This window comes from Microcaecilia unicolor, chromosome 3, assembly GCF_901765095.1.
Source record: "Microcaecilia unicolor chromosome 3, aMicUni1.1, whole genome shotgun sequence".
NCBI lineage: Eukaryota > Metazoa > Chordata > Amphibia > Gymnophiona > Siphonopidae > Microcaecilia > Microcaecilia unicolor.
In genome coordinates, this window is record NC_044033.1 from 265,072,863 (window position 1) to 265,088,040 (window position 15,178).

Genomic DNA, 15,178 nt, shown 5'->3' on the forward strand with positions numbered 1-15,178 from the left:
TCAAACTCAGATATATCTCCACCTTGGAAAGCGGAATGTGGAGTACCACAAGAATCACAGCTCTCACCTATATTATTCAACCTAATGACACCAATGGCTAAATCTCTATCCAAACAAGGCCTCAATCCATTTCTCTAAGCAGATGACATCACCATCTATATTCCCTTCAAACAGAACCCCACCAAGGAAATAATAAACAGTATGACCATCATGGAATCCTGGGCATCGGCATTCAAGTTAAAACTCAATAGAGATGAAACCCAATGTCTCATTCTCTCATCCCAAAACAATAATGTTCGCCCCTCGGCAATTAACGCCAACCTCAGACCACTTGAAAATCTTAGGCATAACAACTGACAGCACCCTAACGCTAGAAAGCCAAGCTAAGAACACAACAAGAAAATGTTCCACACTATGTGGAAGCTCAAACGTATAAAACCCTACTTTCCCAAGGATTCATTCTGCAACATGATCCAAACCATGGTGCTCACCCATGTAGACTACTGCAATAGTATTTACGTAGGCTGCAAAGATCAAATCATAAGAAAACTAGACAGCACAAAACACAGCTGCCAGTCTCATCTTCAGAAAAAACATGCTTTGAAAGTGCGAAACCCCTCCTAAGAAGCTTACATTGGCTTCCTATTAACGTTCACATAACATTCAAAATATGCACAATAGTCCACAGAATCATCTAAGGACTCGCACCAGATTACATGGCAGAACTTTTATCTACCATTAAGAAACGTGACGAGAACAGCAAGAACCTACTTAATCCTTCACTACCCCAATTGCAAAGGTATAAAATACAAATCTTCACATGCCACCATCCTCTCAATTATAGGCAAACTTTGGAACTCACTACCCTAAGACCTGAAACTCACAGAAAACTACCTACAATTCCAAAAAAAAAACTGAAAACATATCTTTTCAAGAAGTCTTTCCCCTCTGGATCTGCCAAATCCCACACCACCATACATCACGAAAAGTTCAGAAATGGAAAACAATAATATTAACCTCTCTCACAATATGCTAATATATCAACCTAAACGTTTTTTGTACTTCTGTATTATGTACTAGACGTCTACAAATCTAAATTTTGTAACAGTCTTTTTAGCAATATGTAAGCCACATTGAACCTGCCATACGGTGGGAAAATGTGGGATAGAAATGCAACAAATAAATAAATAAATAAATAAACCAAAACTTTTAATAAAGCAGCCTGGAACTAAAATTTTAATGGGAGTACAAAAAGTTGGATTCTAATCCACAGATTCTGAAGGATTGCCTGGCCAAACCTAGATATTGGTTAGCATTTACACCATCCATAGGACAGGTGTAAGTTGATTGCACCTTAAATGAAGGCACATTTTCTGCTACATGTGCTAGTATTCAATTAAGAAAATTAGGCTTTATAAAATAGAACTACCCTCATAACGGGATTTCTCCAGTCCAATTTCTGGTACCATAAAATGTTGGTGACTTTCAGCCTAGCCTGTATTAGTTGGTGGTAACAGCAGGTGCTAGGAAAGGTACTGCTATAATCATATACATTGCATGTGCTTATTTTTTACAATAAAAAGTTTAAATATACAAATACATTTGTCACATCCAAATTAATCTCGCTGTGAACATGGCATCAGGCAGTTATAGTAATATTGCAAGCCCAAACCACAGTATATAGGCTGGTATTTCAGCACTACAAGAGCATTAGAGGGCACAAAAATGCATTTCATTCAAAGAGCTACCATGTGAATCAAAATTTCAAGCTGTTTGTAGAAAAGCAAACAAGGACCAGTAAAACCAGGAACATTTCATGGATTGTGACATCTTCCCAAGAATTTCCTTATAAGACATTCTATAGATGCATATGTATACATCTGACCCACAGCTCAATAAGGGTTTCAATGTTGTTTAGCGCTATGCCCATATCAAAAATGCTTTGCAAATTTTGAATTGTGATATAAGGTATGCCCTTTTAAAGAGAATGATAAAAATCCAGAGATCAAGGGCACCAATTAAAAAGTAATTTTTGCCATTATTTTTCATTAGCAGATACCGAAAAGGACAATTTTCAAAGACACTTATAATAGGTGTATAAACTGATCATCCAAAAAACTGCCCTCCTTCAATATGACAAAAAGCATGCTTTTTTTTTTTTTTTTTTTCTTGCAAAGCCACATTTAGATTTGGTGTTCAAGGTCATTTATTTTAGCTCAGGAAGGAACACACACACAGAATACATTTTCAAATTTACACAGTTTTTTTTTCTCCAAGAAAGATGTAACCACATAAAAACATTTGCAAATGTCTACAGGAGCTTTGCAACACAAACACAAAATGGGTTTTTGGTGTTCCTCCACTTTTGGTACACTTTGTCTACAGTAGCTTTAGACCAGTTTTCAAAGTGACAGTACGTATTTACTTTGGCTTTCAAACTTACCATGGGAACAAAGTCTGCAGGTGAAAGACCCTTGTGGACTTCATCCCAATGCAGACAGCTTGAGAACTGTGCCTTAACCCAGGGCTTCAAAAACCTGGGTACACCACAGACGGGAAAATTAGGTTCTTACCTTGATAATTTTCTTTCCTTTAGTCACAGCAGATGAATCCATTAACTGGTGGGTTGTATCCGCCTACCAGCAGGTGGAGATAGAGAACACTGAAAGCACATGGTGTTCCAGGACGCCCAACCCCCTCTGCCTTCAGTATATGAAATTTCCAAAGTACAGTGAATAAAAAAGGCAATATAACAAACTTTCCTCACAGAGAACAAATGCCCCAGAACCGGGGCAATAACCAAAGGAGGGACGTTATCAACCTCCCGCAATAAAAACAGCATGTAGAAACTCTTGTCTTCACTCCTGATGAGGCACAATGTCTGTATGCAACATCTGTACAAAAAGTAAAGTCAGTCAGGAAGGGATCATGGATTCATCTGCTGTGACTAAAGGAAAGAAAATTATCAAGGTAAGAACCTAATTTTCCCTTCCTTGTCATCAACAGCAGATGAATCTATTAACTGATGGGATGTACAAAAGCACTCCCTAAGCAGGGTGTGAACAGGCAACTCCGCGAGCAAGCACTTGCGCACCAAAATTCGCATCCTGCCGCACTGCCACATCCAGCCAGTAATTCCGCATGAAAGAGAGCTGAGAAGCCCAGGTAGCTGCACGACAGGTCTCCTGAAGAGAAAAAAACACCCGTTTCAGCCCACGAAGAGGACATTGCCCTCGTAGAGTGCGCTTTAAACGCTTCAGGCGGCGACCGCACTGAAAGCAGATAAGCTGAAAAAATGAGTTCCTTAAGCCATCGGGCTATAGTGGCCTTAGACGCCGGAAACCCCCGTCGGGGACCTGCCAACAGAACAAACAAATGATCAGAATTCCTAAACTCATTTGACATTGTAGATACTGCCACAGAGCCCTGCGGACATCCAAAAGGCGTAATTGCCCAAAGGAGTCCGGAAACTCCTCCTTAGAGAAGGAAAGAAGAAAGATGAGCTGGTTGAGGTGAAAAGCTGAAACCACCTTAGGCAGAAAAGAAGGAACCGTACGGTTACCCCAGATTCCGGGAACTGCAGAAAAGGATCCCGACAAGAAAGAGCCTGAAGCTCAGACACTCTTCTAGCCAACGTCATTGCCACTAAAAAAAACTGTCTTGAGAGTCACATCCTTCTCAGAAGCCCATTTAAGAGGCTCAAACGGAGATCGCTGGAGCGCCTTCAACACGAGCCCCAGGTTCCAAGCCGGACAAGGCGACCGCAAAGGAGAACGGAGACGAAGCGCCCCTCTCAGAAAACGGAGAATATCCGGATGAGCAGCAAGGGACAATCCAGAGACCTTCTCCCGGAAGCAGGCCAACGCTGCCACTTGAACGTGAAGGGAATTGTAGGCCAGGCCCTTTTGTAGCCCGTCCTGCAAAAAGTCCAGCAAGAGTGAGACTGTCGCCAGAGTCGGCGAGATAGACTTTGGCGTACACCACGCCTCAAAAGTGCACCAGATCCGAGCATAAGTCGCAGATGTAGACCGTGTGTGAGCCTGCAAGAGCGTGGCAATAACCTTATTAGAATAGCCCTTGTCCCTCAATTGTGCCCTCTAAAGAGCCAGGCTGTAAGACCAAAGCGGCAAGGATCTTCCATAGTCACCGGACCCTGAACTAACAGGTTCGGAACCCGAGGCAAAGGAAGAGGCGTGTCCACCAGCACCTGCCGGAGATCCGAGTACCATGGACACCTTAGCCAATCCGGGGCGATGAGAATCACCAATCCTCGGTGCAGACGAATCCGAAGTAGAACTCGCCCTATCAAGGGCCAAGGAGGGAACATATACAGGAGGCCCGAGGGCCAAGGCTGAGCCAGAGAATTCAACCCCGCAGAGCGAGGATCTCTCCTTCTGCTGAAAAAGCAAGGGACTTTGGCGTTTACGCCATGAGATCCAAGCCTGGAGTCCCCCATTTGGCACAAATCTGAAGAAAAACTTCGCCTGCCAGTTCCCATTCCGCCGGGTCGATTTGATGTCTGCTGAGGAAATCGGCTTGCACGTTGCTCTGACCGGCTATGTGAGCTGCAGACAGCAGTTCTAGATGGCGCTCGGCCCAGTCGCAGATCTGAGATGCCTCCACAGCCAGGTCCCTGCACTGAGTGCCGCCCTGGCGATTGATGTAGGCCACTGCTGTCATGTTATCCGACAGAACTCGGACAGGAAGACCCTTTAGCGTCCTGTGGAAGGCCAGAAGAGCCTGAAATATCGCTCTCAGTTCCAAGCGACTGACGGACCATCCCGCTTCCGCGGTGGACCACAGACCCTGAGCATAGCATCCCTGACAATGAGCTCCCCAGCCCGAAAGGCTGACATCCGTTATCACCAGACACCAAAAAGGAAGAGCCAGTGGCATCCCCTGCCGCAGCCTGCTGTCGGAAAGCTACCATTCATACTGCACTGGGCCGCAGGAAGCCACCGTAGTCTGCGTTGGTATTCCTGGGAAATTGGAGACCATTGCTGAAGCAGAGCAAGCTGCAGAGGTCTCATCTGAGCTCTCGCCCAGGGAACCACCTCTATGGTGGCCGTCATCGATCCCAGAAGCTGAACAAAGTCCCAAGCTCGAGGGCAAAGCATCCGCAGGAGCACCTGAAGCTTGAGCCGCTTGCTGTCGGGAAGAAAAATGAACCCCGAAGCTGTGTCGAACCGGACCCCCAAATACTCGAGAGACTGAGAGGTAATCAGGTGACTTTTGGGCATATTGACTACCCAGCCCAGAACTGTAACCACTCTGGCAAGTCGACTCTCGTCTGCCAAATCCACTCTGATGAGCCAGTCGTCGAAATAAGTGTGAACTCTTGATACTCTCTCGCCTGGGAAAGGCAGCCACTACCACCATGACCTTGGAGAAAGTCCGAGGGGCAGTTGCCAGGCCGAAAGGCACAGCGCGAAACTGGAAATGTTGGCTCAATACCGCAAACCGGAGAAACCGCTGATGCGGCGGCCAGATGGGAATATGCAAGTATGCTTCCTTGAGGTCCAGAGACGTGAGAAACTCTCCTGGCTGTACCGCCGCAATGATGGAGCTCAGGGTTTCCATGCGGAAGTGTCGCACTCCTAAGGCCTCGATGACTCTGCGTAAGTCGAGGATAGGTCTGAACGACCTGCCTTTTCGAGGCACCACAAAATAGATTGAGTAGAGACCGCAGCCGTGTTCTGTGGGAGAAACCGGAACCACCGCTCAGAGCTTCAGCAACACCTGCAATGTCTCGTATACTGCCGCCCGCTTGATGGCAGTGCCGCATCGGGACTCCAAAAATGAGTCTCCTACTGGGACGGCAAATTCTAGCCTTCTCTGATCAGGTCTAGGACCCACTGATCCGAAGTAATCTTGGTCCACTGCTCGAAAAAGAGGGAGAGACGACCCCTTACTGTGGGAACCGACGAGTGGACCAGCGCCCCATCATTGTGGAGGACGCCCCTGAAGTCCTGAGCATTGCCCAGATGCCGCCGCCACGTGTAAAGGAGTTCCTCTGCTGGAAACAGGTATGTTGACCAAACCATGCAGAGCGCCCCCACGATAGCTGTGAGCTTCGCAAAAACGTGGCCTGGAAGAGGAGGGAAAAGAAGGACTTTTGGAAGAAGGCCTCGGCCTATCCTCAGGCAACCGTTGGGACTTAGAGTCCCCTAGGTCCTTAACAATCTTCTCCAAATCCTCCCCAAATAGAAGAAGGCCCCGAAAGTGTAACCTAGCCAGCCTTTGTTTAGAGGCCGTGTCAGCCGCCCAATGCCTGAGCCAAAGAAGGCGGCGGGCAGCAACCGCCACAGACATCTGCTTAGCCGAAGCTCTGACCAGATCATAAAGGGCATCAGCCAAAAAAGACAGGGCAGACTCCATACGTGGGCCAACCTCAGCGAGGGAGCCCGCTCCATCAGCGGGCTGCTCAACCGCCTGCTGCAACCAGGAAAGGCAGGCCCGGGCTGCATAGGAACTGCAAATAGCCGCCCATAAGGAAAGGCCCGAGATATCAAAGGACCGCTTCAGCGTGGATTCCAGCCACCGGTCCTGCATATCTTTCAAAGCGACCCCTCCCTCCATCGGGAGAGTAGTCTTTTTAGTCACAGCTGTGACTAAAGCATCCACTTTAGTCATCCCAAAGAGGGTCAACTGACTTTCCCTCAGGGGGTAAAGGTGACACATAGCCCTAGCCACCTTCAAGGGACCCTCAGGGTCAAACCATTGAGCTGAAATAAGCTCTTGGATGGAAGCGTGCACGGGAAAAGCCCGAGAAGGCTTCTTAGTGCTAGCCATCCTAGGATTAATAGAAGAGGTAGCGCCCTGATCAGGATCTTACTACTACTACTACTACTACTATTTAGCATTTCTATAGCGCTACAAGGCGTACTCAGTGCTGCACAAACATAGAAGAAAGACAGTCCCTGCTCAAAGAGCTTACAATCTAATAGACAAAAAAATAAATAAAGTAAGCAAATCAATTAATGTGAACGGGAAGGAAGAGAGGAGGGTAGGTGGAGGCGAGTGGTTACAAGTGGTTATGAGTCAAAAGCAATGTTAAAGAGGTGGGCTTTCAGTCTAGATTTAAAGGTGGCCAAGGATGGGGCAAGACATAGGGGCTCAGGAAGTTTATTCCAGGCGTAGGATGCAGCGAGACAGAAGGCGCGAAGTCTGGAGTTGGCAGTAGTGGAGAAGGGAACAGATAAGAAGGATTTATCCATGGAGCGGAGTGCACGGGAAGGGGTGTAGGGAAGGACGAGTGTGGAGAGATACTGGGGAGCAGCAGAGTAAGTACATTTATAGGTTAGTAGAAGAAGTTTGAACAGGATGCGAAAACGGATAGGGAGCCAGTGAAGGGTCTTGAGGAGAGGGGTAGTATGAGTAAAGCGACCCTGGCGGAAGACGAGACAAGCAGCAGAGTTTTGAACCGACTGGAGAGGGGAGAGGTGACTAAGTGGGAGGCCAGCAAGAAGCAGATTGCAGTAGTCTAAACGAGAGGTGACAAGGGTGTGGATGAGGGTTTTGGTAGAGTGCTCGGAAAGAAAGGGGCGGATTTTACGGATGTTGTAAAGAAAGAAACGACAGGTCTTGGCAATCTGCTGGATATGAGTAGAGAAGGAGAGAGAAGAGTCAAAGATGACCCCAAGGTTTCGAGCTGAGAAGACAGGGAGAATGAGAGAGCCATCAACAGAAACAGAAAACGGGGGGAGCAGGGAGGTGGGTTTGGGGGGGAAAATGAGAAGCTCGGTTTTGGTCATATTTAATTTCAGGTGGCGTTGAGACATCCAGACAGCAATGTCAGACAAGCACGCTGAAACTTTGGTTTGGATGCAAGGTGAGATATCAGGGGTAGAAAGGTAGATTTGGGAGTCATCAGCATAGAGATGGTAGGAAAAGCCATGGGATGAGATTAATGAACCAAGGGAAGAAGTGTAGATAGAAAAGAGGAGGGGACCAAGAACAGAACCCTGAGGTACGCCGACAGGCAGAGGGATAGAAGTAGAAGAGGATCCACCCTTCAATACAAAGGGCATGTAAGGCATCAGAAATGCTTCGTCGCGGTGGAAAATCTGAACCGCTTTAGGGTAATCCAACTCCTGTGGCAAGCAGCCACCCTTATCTGGATCATCAGTCCCGTAAGGGCCTGCCAGACCCCTCAGACTCCCCGAAACTAGACCACGGGGGAGAACAAGGTGAAGAGTCCCCCTCAGACAAGGTATTCACTCGTCTACGCTTAGAGTCAGCCAAAAGCTCGGAGGAAGAAATAAAGTCTCCAGCAGACGCTGGGCTATCAAGAACTGGAGGCAACCCAGTCCAAAAGGAATTGTCAGGAGCCTCAGGCAGTGCTCTTTTTAACATAAAAGCCTTATGCATCAGCAGCACAAATTCAAGGGAGAAAAACTCACCCTGTACATCCGCCCCCACATTGGGGGATGCGGAGGCAAAAGCTCCTCTAGAAATCTCGAAACAAGGCGTCCCCCTGCACACTCAGACCCCTCCGCAACCACGAGGGTCGAGTCACGCGGCACCTCCAAAATGGCGGCCGCTGGCAACTCCGGCGGACGGGAAGAATCACCGCCTGCCATGCTCGTGCCAGCATTAGCATCTAGGCAGCATGTGCTGCAAAGCCCCACTGCTAATCTGCGTTTCCCACAGTGGGAGCAGCGCTTAACCCCTTCAGCAGCAATCAAATACAGAAAACAAAATGGCGCCTTCTTGCCAAAACTTACTCCGCACAGAGCGCTGTCAGCGGGAACCTGCCCGGAGGAGCTCGGCACCACTCTCACCTCAGGAGACCGAGTCAAACGAGCAGCGGTCAAGCTGCACCGAACCAGGAGCTCAGGAGAAAGCCTCTCTCTGTTTTTGGCTTTTTTTTTTTTTTTTTTTTTTAACTGTGAGGAAAGTTAGAGGCAGGCAGCCACTGATGAACTCCGGGAGGAGGGGGAATGGGGTAAGGCAGGGACAGGGAAAACCAAGTATGCCTTTAAAGTGGGAACCACCAGCCACAACAGCCCCTGCTCTACTGGCAAAGCACAGGAGCCACCCCAGGCAGAAATCCAGGAGCTGAGAAGCGACGTCCACACCTGCTGGGAGATAGAGTTATACTGAAGGCAGAGGGGGTTGGGCGTCCTGGAACACCATGTGCTTTCAGTGTTCTCTATCTCCACCTGCTGGTAGGTGGATACAACCCATCAGTTAATGGATTCATTCATCTGCTGTTGAAGACAAGGAAAGTCAGGTTTTCAGGATACTGAGAATGAATATGAGTTCAAACGGTATGCGTTAGAGACTCAGTATATTTAAACCAATTTCATGCATATTCATTGTGGATATCCTGAAAACCCACCTGGCTGGGGGGTTCCCAGACAGGTTTGGGAAGGCCTGCCATACATAATCACAAAGTCCAAGAAAGACTTTTTGATAGTCTGCCCAAAGCCTGTTGACTTTCTCACCGTGAAGCACTTCCCTTTTTTTTTTAAACACCAAAGATAAAAATGAAGTTATTTACCTGTAATAGCTGTTCTCCAAGCACAGCAGGCTATCAGATCTCATAAGTGGCTGATGTCATCTAATGGAGCCTAGGCTTGAAAATTCATTACAGTTCTCAAGAGTGCTCTATTGAGCACGTGCGAGAGTTCCTTCTCATCAGCACTGCTGCATGAGGCCTCCTTAGTTCTGTTCTTAGCTATGAGAAAGAGAATATCCTTGGGAAGGGGTATCCAACTTTTCTTGGAGACCACTTCTTTCAGGTAAGCAGCTTTGCTTTGAGGACAACTAGTATTTGTGCAGGACATGGTAAAAACACACACAAAAACTAACTGTACTTAGGAGTTTTCAAGGGCTGAAAATTGATAGTCCATGCAAAAAGCACTTTAAAAAATCCTCACATGACCCTAAAGCCCTAAACAAAGGGATGGGGGTAGTAGCCTGCACAGAGCAGCAGTTATAATCCTAACCACTTGGGCAGTCTAAATGGAGCACACTGGTCATTATCTGAAATCATTTAATGTTTCTATGCTATGACTTGCAGAAAAACTGACCACTAAACCACTGGAAACAAGAACTGAGGTGGCCCCATGTGATGAATTACCACGTATACTCGGTAGACCATTCTGAATGTCTCCTAGCTTTGTGAGAACCTTCCATCTTGTGCTCTAGCAGATCCTGTCTCCCCCTTGTGTGGATTATCATCTTTGAATAATATGATATATCCATTTTGTCTCCTTACTGGCTGTACAAGTCAGACTGCACTAAGTTGCTGGTATATAATAATGCAGAATAGGTGAAGTTGCATTAAAAAACTAAAAGCTAAAGAGGATCCATGTACGTGGAGAACTCAATAGATCCCACAGGGCAGCAAACCGAGATAAAAGAAGTGGGAAAAGTAAACCAGGCTTGTCCAAAGAACTGGGACCAAACAAATAATAATAAAATCAACTGATGGTCTAATTTTACATTTAGGTTGAAAAACAGAAGGCTTGAAATAGCAACATAAAGTTGGTCTTAAAAAAGCCCATTGTGTCAAAACGTAAGGCACTGGAGTAAGCACTGATGCAATAGTGAGGCCTCACTATTGCATCAGTACTTACTCCAGTGCCTTACGTTTTGACACAACGGGCTTTTTTAAGACCAACTTTATGTTGCTATTTCAAGCCTTCTGTTTTTCAACCTAAATGTAAAATTAGACCATCAGTCTTTCCTTAAGACATAAGACTCCTGATGCAGGCCACCAGGCCGAAACACAACGCTGTGTCGAGTCATTTCTAAGGAAACATTAATAAACTGTGTTGATTTTATTATTAATTATTTGTTTGGTCCCAGTTCTTTGGACAAGCCTGGTTTACTTTTCCCACTTCTTTTATCTCTATTAAAAAACTAAATACATTCCTTTCATAACATATTTACCATTTACTAGCTTGCCTTTGTTCATGTCACATTCTGTGAAACCAAGACCTAAAGAAAGAAAAGGTCAAGTTTTTCCTCCAACACACATCTTCTAAGCACTTGCAAAATCCATCTATGTGAATTTCACTTACCTGCAAAATGTTAGGTTTCAGTTTTTTCTCGTCAGATTTTAGCCAGGACCATTGCATAAGGGATAAAACACTAAACTGATGACCTACATACCATTTTTGACCTGTAAAACCATATTTTAAGTTCATCTGGGTCTCCAGGTTATCTTTAACCAAGAGGAAGATAATATTCCAGAATCACTATTGGTAAGAATGAACATAATTAGATTTTCTATGGCTAGGCTGGTTCTGTACATACTGGTGAGAAAAATGCATGATAATAAAAGACACAAAAGAAACACTAAGAGGCATATTTTCAAAGCCTTCCATATTTTTTTAGCCTTCCAAAGTTCCATAGAAACCTATGGAACTTTGGAAGGCTTTGAAAATATGCCTCTATATATACCATACAGTCTCCTTTAAAATCTGAATGGTTTAAAGTGAGATCAGAAGAGTAATCAGAAATAAAGCATGGTTTAAAAATAAGAGGAAGAAAAGAGTTTTACCCGCATCATCTCGTTCTCTAGTTGTTTCTTCCGATGTAGTCGCTGATGGTGACACTTTAGGATATTTTCAACATGCTGCTCCATATAAAATTTGAAAGCTTGTGGGGAGTAGCTCTGAATGCGAGACTCCCTCCGTTCTTCATCTCTTTTGTTTCTTCTCAGAGGCACTGGTGAAGTTGTTATTTTTTTCCTCTCTTTGTCTGTGCCATCAATACATTCATAGTTCTTTTCATTCTCATCTTCCTTACTTGGAACTGAAGATGCACTAGCCTGATCCTCTTTACCACTTCTAACTGTAGATTCACACTGAGGAACAGATTGGTTCTGTTGTAGTAGGTGCTTTGGATAAGGTGGCGGAGGACCCTGATAACTTGGAGCCTCAGTTACAGGCGACATAATGGTCATATTTGTGGGGTTCCCATCAGTGAATGGGCCAGACTGCACAGCCTGAGCTGTTTGAGGCATCCAGGAAGGGTGGGTAGGTGCTAAAGCAGTCTGGAGCTCTGGCTTGAGTACCCGCATGCTTTTCACTGGCTGCTGAATTGGAGCTGGTGTAATAGCAGTCACTGTGGTAGCTGAAGACTGAGCATTATTAGTATGATTTTGCCACGGTCCAAGAGGGTTGTTGAAAGAATTTGACCTCACAGGAATGTTTGGTTGCCAGACAGGCATCTCATGTCCAATCACAGGGGCTGACTGAGGAAGAGCAGATGTCTGTGGCCAGGATGTTGGCACTGCAGGCATATTAACATTATACAGCTCCATGTTGTGACTGTTTCGGTTGGGCACCATCATGGCCTGGGGAAGGCTACCATTAGAATATGTGGAGGTAGAAGCAGGCCCTCCTGCTTGCATCTGTAAAGCTGTGGGGCTCTGCCTGTTAGTTGGGTTCATATGGTATGGAGACAGAGGTTGGCGACTCACTGCATTACTAGATACATTCTGATGAACCATGAAATCTGTTCCATTACTGCCATTCTGCAAGCTAGCTCTTCCAGATAAGCTAAATTTGTTGTTAGTAGAGCTTTGCATAATGATGGGCTGTCTACCCACAGGCACAGCAGTGATTGTCCTTTGCCCCTGCACACCAGGATTCATGGTAGGTGGATCTGGCCACGCTGGAACTGGAGAAATGCGGGAGATCATGTATTCCATGCTGCCTGAATAACGTTTGGTCTGAGAATTTGAGTCCCAGGAAGGAGGTGGAGGGGTTGTTCCTCTTGGTGGAGGAGTCTGCCCTCTGGTGGGTGGAGGAGGGGGAGTGACACTTCTTACTTGTAGAGGAGGAGGAGGAGGAGGTGGGTTCACTCTCTGCCCATTGCTAGAATGAGCCTGAGCAAATGCTGCAACTCCCGATCCTGATAGAGGCCGTCCCAGTTCTGTTTGAGAGTTTGGACTTTCTGAACGGAACACTGGCCCTTCTGGCAGTGGAGGGCCATGTCTAGGAGGAACAAGGGATTCTTTTGAACCTTTCCAGCTTTGTCTGCGGTTAACTGATATCTGTGTGTTCCCTGCTTTTAAAACAAAAACAGAAAAAAAAATTGTACTGATATTTAAACATTTTTATACCACCTATATGATTGCCATAAATGCAATTATCAAAAATGGTTCATAAAAAGAAGAAAAAAAAATTAAAATAGGACAGGTTCAATTAATCAGCTGGCCTGACAACACAAGTGTGTTTGATTACAAAACAGAAAGAAAAGACATTTTTTTGTGTACACTGAACATCTTGGGGGAACAAGATGTGAAAGGAAAAAGTACTGCATATATTACAGAAGTAACCTCAGTAGTAGGAACAGACAAAGAAACTCAGGAGGAAATCTGGATCTCAGTAAACTGAAGAATATCGTTTTTCTGAGGGAAAATATAAATGTATCTAAAATGCCAAACCTGTAGATGCTTTGTTTATACTATCTGAGGGAAATACATATGATACTTGCTTCTAGTTCTGTATTATCTACAGGATGACACTATCATCCTACATTCTTGCAGTGAGCTCAATATTTATTCTTACCATAAAAAGAGTTTGTGAATACTCCTAAAAAAAGTGTGGTGGCTCTGAATGTTCTCTGATAGCAGTTGATTACATATTTAGGTAATGTATCTACACAACAGAGGAAGCTTCCAGATCTTTCTGGAAAGGCAAAAGCTTCTTTCTTTACTGATCAGTCCTCACATGCCCTCCAATATAGCTTTGGCTTGGATGAGGTACTGCGGTGGGGGACCCTAATGGAGAGTTGCTGAGGACACTACAATTGTTCTGGCTTCCTCAGCTGTGGACACTTAAGATTATCATGATTCACTGGTACATGGGTTTCGGCCACCTTGTACACCTTTGACCACTGGAACAGAAGATTCATGCATCATGCTGCACATAGAATTGACTCATTCCAGCTATGCAGAGTATTAACCAAAGAGAGATAGTAGCCTAGGTTATCAAGTAGTGAGCTGAGAACCAGAGAAGCCAGGGTTCAAATCCCATTTCTCTCACCCCTGATGATCTTTAACCCTCTTATTAACTTGCATACAAACTTAGGCTCTCATATAAACGTGTTTGCAGTTATACACTTACACTCTCATTCCCTGTATTTTCCCATTTTTGCTGAGATTTGGCTGCTCTGTCATGAGGGGTATTTTTACTTCTATATAATTGAAAGGGGCCATGGTGGTTAGGCTGTACTGCTATTCAATCTCTTCCTCAGTCCATCGTTTTACCCCATTGTCTCTTTGATGAGACGACACCTCTCAGCTGCCTGATAAATCCATTTCATCCTTCATCACTGACTCCTGGCTTTCCTTCTTTGAATCATTTTCTCATTCCCTTATTGTAGATTAACTTTCATTCTGACAACGCCTCTGTCTCAAAACTCCTTGCCTTAACCTCGTCATTTGAGTTCCAGCTATACTCTGTCCCTTATCGGCAAGATTGCAGCCTTGACAGTCTTTTCTTCAACTGCTTTTTCAGACTTTTGCACATCTGTTTTTACTGACTTTTATACTGAACCATCCTCTCACAACAGTCTCATCCAATGACTACAGATGCATTTAGGAATCTCCAGGCATTGACCCTTACATTCTCTCCATTACTGTCTGTCACAATGCTCTTCTCTTCCACAGCCTTGTAATCTAATGAGGAAGTTTCTTCTGCTCTGGACAGCCTTACACCACCCCACCATCATTTTGAAAGGCATAAAATCATCAACTGTGGATCACATTCAATTTGCTTTCTATGCTTTAGTGTGTGTGTTTTGCAAACATTCTGTTCCTATGACAATTTCATAAATTTTGAAATGTGTTCTTTCCAGTCTGCTATTCCAAATCAATCGGTAAGCAAACCAACCCTGACCAATTCTTCACTGCGTTCACCTTTCTTCTCAAATTGCCTCTGCCTCCCACCTCCTCTTCGTTCTCAGCCCAGAATATGGACAACCTTTTCCATCACAACATTAGACCCGAGTTCTCTACCAGCCCCCTTGACCCCTTCACTCCTAACAACATTTCTTCATCTTCTGAAATCACAGAGGGCACTGCTCATCTTCTCTTCTGCTCCAAATTTACCACCCTTTTCTTTGACCTCATTCCCATCCAGCTTCTCAGGTTTTTAAATAGTTTTTTTTTTGAGGGGAGGGGTATTAGTTCCTCTCTTCCCCTCCTTTTTCT

General features: G+C 45.2%; 1 protein-coding gene across 2 annotated transcripts in view; it reads right to left on the minus strand.

The window, feature by feature from the left end:
• LATS1 (large tumor suppressor kinase 1) overlaps positions 1-15,178 on the minus strand; it is a 123,818-nt gene that overhangs the window by 60,861 nt on the left and 47,779 nt on the right. The window contains exon 4 of one of the 2 annotated variants that reach the window (XM_030198059.1): positions 11,516-13,026. In XM_030198059.1, coding sequence (XP_030053919.1) covers positions 11,516-13,026 — 1,511 coding nt within the window. Of the gene's footprint in view, positions 1-11,515; positions 13,030-15,178 lie in introns of both variants that reach the window. The other variant, XM_030198058.1, reaches the window with a different exon arrangement.